A 6,837-nucleotide genomic window follows, 5' to 3' on the forward strand; every position below is an offset into this window, starting at 1 on the left:
CCAAATATAATATCATCAACATAGATCTTTACAACTAAGAGATGAGTTCCTTTAGATTTTAAAAACAAAGTTTTATCAATTTTTCCTCGTTTAAAATCATTTTCCAAAAGGAACTTATACAATCTTTCATACCATGCTCTTGGAGCCTGTTTTAGCCCGTAGAGAGCCTTATCAAGTTTAAAAACATGGTTTGGAAAGTTTGGATTCTCGAATCCAGGGGGTTGATCGACGTAAACTGTTTCTTTTAATAAACCATTCAAAAACGCACACTTTACGTCCATCTGATACAGTTTAAAACCCATAAAAGCAGCAAAAGATATTAAAATTCTAATAGCCTCAAGTCTAGCAACAGGAGCAAATGTTTCCTCAAAATCAATACCTTCCTGTTGGTTATATCCCTTTACAACCAACCTAGCCTTATTTCTTACAATTGTACCATATTCATCAAGTTTGTTTCGAAAGACCCATTTTAAACCTATGACCTTTTTATCTAGTGGCTTAGGTTCAAGATGCCATACCTGATTTCTTTCGAATTCATTGAGTTCATCTTGCATGGCTATAATCCAGTCAGGGTCTTCTAAGGCTTCTTTATGGTTGCGAGGTTCCAAAGTAGATAGAAAAGCGTTGAAGGCACAGAAGTTCCTCATTTGTGATCTCGTCTGAGTTCCTTTGCTCAAGTCACTGATAATTTTGTCCAGTGGGTGTGACTTTTGGTGCTTCCAAGGTTTGGGCTGGAAGGTTTGGGCAAGAACTTGGTTGCTTTGATCTTCTAAGCCAGTTGCTTCTTCTGCTTCATTTTCTCCTTGATTTGGAACCTTGGCAGTATCTTCATTTTGAGGTTGTTCATGCGAAGGAACTTCAGTATGTACATCAAGTTCCTCCTCCTGATTTTCAACTACTCGAGTTGGCTGCTTATTTGTTAACATTTCATCTTCTTCTTGCTCTCGAGGACGTACTAGACCAATTTCAATATCATAGTCCTCATGTTCCTTTATCACAGAATTGTGATATACTCAATAAACTGTGTTTGAGGCCCTCGACTAAAAAAACGTTATCAATAGCTTGGGAACTTGACCTTCCAACTTTTCCTACGGCAACAATGCTGCCTTTCTTGTTATCACCAAAGGTCACTGTTCCTCCTGTATAGGCCGTTAGTGAGAGAAATCTTGATTCATCTCCTGTCATGTGCTTGGAACAACCACTATCGAGGTACCATTGGTTGTTCCCCCTCACTACGACCTGCAAAAGAAACTAAGGGTTAGATTCAGGAACCCCATCTTTCATGGGTTCCTGCGTTGACACAGTAGACTTAACTTTCTTTTGCCATACATAGTTCTTGTTTTTAGCAGACTTGAGTTCCTTCCTTTTACATTCAGTGTCTTTGCGTCCTGACTTGCCACAGAAGGAACACACAGTCTCACTAGGGAGTTCCACGTACTTTTTCTTTTTACCACTATTCTTCTTTTTATGGTTGAAACCCAAACCCTCTGTCCTTCTGGTTTGAGCTTCGGATATCCACTTTGGAACTCCCATGTGGATTGCACTTTTGTTGTTTCTAGCTCTTTCTAAATCCTTTTCAAGGGATTCATTTTTGTCTTTAGTAACCTGCAATTCTTTTTTCAAATTTTCAAGATCATCATTAAAGGTTACTAAAGGAAATTGAAGAGCATTATTAGAATCAATGTTAGTGCATAACAATTTATACTGAGTCAATTCAACATTTAACATGATATTTTCATTTTTGACTCTTTCCAGTGTTTCTTTTAGCATAGTGTTTCTATCTAGCAAATCAAAGAATCTTCCCTGAACATCTGTTCTTGAACTATTCAAATATTTCATATGATCCTTATAGATTTCTAGAGCTTTTTCATTTTGTCCAAGTTTAAGACATATTTCTTTATATTCATCCAATGTTTCTATGAGCAAAGAAATTAATTTGTCTTTTGACAGGGATTTCAGAAATTTAGGTTCGAGATTTACCTCCTCTGACTTTTTAGCAGACTCACTGTGTTTAGCCATCAAACACAGGTTTGCCGTCTCTTCTTCCGTGGATTCTTCTTCATCCTCGGAACTTGTGTCTCCCCACGCAACTATCATGGCTTTCCTGTAATCAGATTTTGAAAAGTTTGGAGTATTAGATTTTCCGTGTTCCTTCATTTTGCCTTTTCCTTTTTCTGATTCCCAGAGAGGGCATTCCTTGATGAAGTGATCTGTGTTCCCACATTTGTGGCAACCTCCTGTTTCCTTGGAGTATTGGTTCTTCTTGAAGTTCCTTTTCTTTTGGTCACCAAACCTTTTGTTGCGGTACAGCTTTTTTAACTTCCTGACTAGCATGGCAGCTTCTTCCTCTCCAGATTCGGAATCCTCATCACTTGGTTGGGCAACTTTTAAAGCGATTCCTCGGCTTTTTGAGCTTTCTTGACTTTTGTTTGATAGGTGAAGCTCATGAGTTATCAAGGAACCTGCAAGTTGTTCAAGGTTAAAGGTTGTAAAGTCCTTTGATTCCTGCAAAGCAGCCACTTTGGCTCTCCACCGTTCATCTTCAGGAAGGCTTCTTAGAATTTTGCGTACCTGTTCATCCATAGGAACAACTCTACCAAGAGAAACTAATTCATTAGTAATATTTTTAAAACGAGTAAACATTTCTTGAATAGTTTCTTTTGAACCCATTTCAAAACGTTCATATTTAGAAAGCAGTATATCAATTTTAGAACGTTTGACTTCATGAGTTCCTTCGTGGGTTATTTCTAGTAAATCCCATATTTCTTTTGCTGTTTTACATCCCATAACACGAGTGTGTTCATCTGGCCCTAAACCCCAAACTAGGAGTTTTTTAGCAGTAGCATTAATCTCTTTCTTCTCAAAGTCATTTCTATCATATTCAGAGATAGGTTTAGGAATTACCTCATTTTCTGCATTGGTCTTGGTTACCTCGTAATCTCCTACTTCGATAGCTCGCCAGACTTGATAATTCTCGGACTGTATGAACATCTCCATCCTTGTCTTCCAATAGGCATAGTACTTCCCATTGAAGAGTGGTGGTCTTTGTGTAGAGTAACCTTCAGCTAGTCTCTCGTCCTTTGACATTGTTCCTCCAGGAACTTGACTCGACAGGGCTTCCTGCTTTTCCGAGTTCCTTGCTCTGATACCAATTGATAGAACAATGTATACTACAAGAGGGGGGGGGGTGAATTGTAGTGTATGTAGACTATGGTAAATTTTGCGGAATTAAATCTACTACTAAGAGAAAAGACACTGAGATAGGCAATGAATAAATTCACTATGTAAAAATGATTTACAATCACTAATACGTTGCCTAGACTCAAGTTCCGTGAGGAACTCAAGTTACCCAACTGTGATCCCTCAATCACAGTTTCTCACACTTTGTGATTCTACTCCGAATCACTTGTACAGTGTAAACAACTCTCTCAAATCTCACACTTTACAACTCTCACAACCCAAACCCAATTACACAATGATTACAAGTATTTTCTAAAGAACTTAAGAGACTAAGGATGGAAGGAACTTCTCTTTTAAACACTTTGAAACTCTATGCTCAGAATACTTAAGATTGTTTTTCCACACTTTCAAAACTTAACGTTGATCTGTTTTTATAGGGAGATTATCCAAGCTTCCATCATGTTCCTACTTCCCCCTCAATCCCACGTTCACCTATACTGGGAAGTTGGGATGTAAGTGGAGGAAGTTGAGAACCATGATTTCACTAGCTTGACTCCTAAATCAACGTGCTTCCTTAATTTAAGTAAACAGTTATTTTTACTAAGTCAAAAATCAGTTAAGGATTTAAAAAGATAATTATTTATTAATTAAAAAAGATAATTGTTTATTAATTAAAAGATAACTAAATAATTAATTAATTTAAAAACTTATCTTTTAAATTAATGAATTATTTTGATTTTATTTATTTATAAAATAAATCTTTTTCAAAACTGATTTTATCTTTTCCTTAAATTAAGGGATATGAAAACTGTTTTTGAAAACCATCGTTTAAACACTTTTCTGAGCATCAGTCAAGTTCCTTCAAGAATTCCAGATTCCATCAGGAACTTTGAGTTTCTCATGAGTTCCTTCCAACACTTTTGTTTCTTAAGTTCATGCACTGAATAACTAAGTATACTAGAGTTGTGAGGACATCTTGAAAGCTTGCATTCATCATCAAGTCTTTCAAACTCTGTTGTTCCTACTCCGGAACATATATTCGTATACCTGAATCTTTCTGTTCAACCAAGACTTATAAACATCATTAGTCAGAGTTTGTTTTACGTAAGTCAATCATTAAAATATTAAGGTGGTCAATTCAACACCAAAGTATAAAAAAATTAAAATAAGGTCATCATGATATTTCCCACAGAAAAGAAAAAAAAAAAAAAAAAAAAAAAAAAAAAAAAAAAAAAAAAAAAAAGCAATCTGCAAGTTGCAAAACCCACCGAATAAATCTTAAAAAAAAAAAAAAAAAAAAAAAAAAAAAAAAAAAAAAAAAAAAGTAGATAGCCGGTATTAATAAAAGTACAAGTAAATGAAAAATCTGAATAATGTAAAGTAATACGTAATGAAATCATAGGACGGACTACGGAGAGGAGGAGACAAGTTAATAATAAAAGGAAAGAGAGAGAAAGAGTAGTGTTTTCACGTGGCAGCACCATCTGAATAGGAGGTGGGACCCACCCAACCCAGCAATAGATGTGACAAAAGACGACGTTAGAGGTGCTTATTAAAACCACCCCCTTCGTCTGATTCATGCCTTTATCTTCGGTCTAGTGTCCATCTCATTCTTTTTTTTTTTATAATGGTGTTCTATGTTTTTTTTTCCTTTTTTTAAAAAAAGTTAAAGAGTTAAACGTGTAACTCTTGAATGAGTAACCCATTATCAAACGAGTAACTCTAAGTAATTCCTATAAAAAAAAACCCATAATCAAACGAGTAACCCCTACCATATATAAAAAATTGTGGTATATGTTAGGGCATGTTCTCAATGACAGAACTAAGCTAAACTAAACTTATTAGAGTTGAATTGAATTGAACTGAACTTATTAGATCTGAATTAAAATGAAAGATGAGAACAAGACCTTAGTGATAATAATATATCTTAGTGATATTCTAATATAGATAGAACTGGAAAAGTTTATAGATAGATGCGATCAAGAGTTTGACTTGCTTAGTACTCCCTCCGTTTTTAAATACTTGCTCTATTTATCCATGTGCGGAGTTTTAGGAGAAATTGAAAAAAGTAATAAAATAGTGAGGTAGTAGGGTAATTAAGAAAATAAAAAATTATAAAAAACAAAAGTAGTGGAAGAATAAGAGGAGAGAGAATATTGTGTTGGGTCCACCAAGCTTGAGAAATGAATTAAATATTGTAAAAGCTTTCCAAAAAAGGAAATGGAACAAGTATTTTAAAACGGTCGAAAAAGAAAAATGGAGCAAAAGTATTTAAAAACGAAGGGAGTAGTAAACTACGGTTCATAGGAAACATGGAAAAAAAGAAGGTGATTGTGAAATAAAATGAACCAAGTGAAAAAGAAGGAATAAATAAATGTAAATAAAACGATATGTTTTGAATGTTTATAATAATCGCAAACTTTGTTTTTACTAGTAATTTTACTTATTTTCTACGGAGTATATAATACGGGGTAGTAGTTATGACAAAAACATGGTCTACAAGTTTTTGAAAGGCTCAAAATTTACTTTTCAATTCAATCTCCAAAGGAATGAATGGAGCATTTACCATCTCTTACTTTCTTAGGTTTTTTAAGTGCTATGACTAAACATACATGTTAAAAAGGGTTTTAATCATTAGTTTTTCTAATCATATTATGAAATTACAACAATAAAAATATATTGTGACTAATCCAATACTCACAAGTCACAATATATTATACAGGCAATAACTAGCATTTATATTATTATTTTTATATTTTCTCAAAAAAAAAAAAATTATTTTTATATATATTTGTAAAAATTTCACATGTGGACTTTTTGTTCAAACAAGCATCTCCCTTCGACTCTTCGAGTAATAGAGGAGATTGGCCTGGATAGAAGGAAATTCAAACGAATCAAACTCAAATAGCATCTAAGTTTCAAAGTGTACGTGTGAGAAAATATTGCAAGATACAAATCTTAATAACTTGTAACACTACGTGTACACTGCATGATTTTATTTTTATTTAAAGTATTACGCCGCTTAAAACTTCAATCAATTAAAATACGAAGTATAAAGTATTAATAAAGAAAAATAAAAATAAAAAGGTTGGTGACATAAGAAATATGAAAATCTTACCGACTCAAACAGTTGGATGATAGAGGCATGAGTCACAAACAAGGTGCATTGGTTAGCAACACGTAGAAGAAGTTTCATCCTTGTTTACTTGTTTTGGTGGCGTCTTCACACACACCTTGCTCATTGTGGCCTTTGCTTCTCTACCTCGTGAATCTTGGTTTTTTTAATTTATTTATTTTTATTTTTAATTTTTTTATTCTTTATACTTGTATTGTTTTTATTATTCTAGAATCTTTCTATTTCTATCACTGGTTAACGTGACACGTAAATCAGTATAAGGATGTTAATGGGCTGATATATTTGTGAACAATTTCGATTAAAAGCTTGGTCAAAGCTCCATTTGACGGAGTTTTCAAGCTCATATAATTATGTGTTTGACTCGTTTATGCTTGCAAACAGCTTATTTGAGTGTTTGTTCCGATCTATGAGTTTGTTTATAGTCCTTTAAAAAGGGGAGAGTAAGGAAATTCTCACCCCAAAGTGCATCAAATGAAGTTTGATCTCACAATTTCTTGATTGTAAGACAAAAATCATTACAA

At 33.9% G+C, this 6,837-nt stretch overlaps 1 protein-coding gene across 1 annotated transcript; it reads right to left on the reverse strand.

Annotated features, from left to right (window-relative positions):
- Positions 1 to 1,251: 1,251 nt before the first annotated feature.
- LOC110690562 (coiled-coil domain-containing protein 186-like) lies at positions 1,252 to 3,087 on the reverse strand. Its single transcript, XM_021867424.1, has one exon. It carries the CDS (start codon positions 3,085 to 3,087, stop codon positions 1,252 to 1,254), a length of 1,836 nt encoding a protein of 611 aa, XP_021723116.1.
- Between the last annotated feature and the right edge of the window lie 3,750 nt (positions 3,088 to 6,837).

This window comes from Chenopodium quinoa, unplaced genomic scaffold, assembly GCF_001683475.1.
Source record: "Chenopodium quinoa cultivar QQ74 unplaced genomic scaffold, ASM168347v1, whole genome shotgun sequence".
Taxonomy (NCBI): Eukaryota; Viridiplantae; Streptophyta; class Magnoliopsida; order Caryophyllales; family Amaranthaceae; genus Chenopodium; species Chenopodium quinoa.

Coding starts and splice junctions, on each gene's coding strand:
- LOC110690562 (XM_021867424.1), bottom strand. CDS start 3,087: ATGTCAAAGGACGAGAGACTAGCTGAAGGTTACTCTACACAAAGACCA.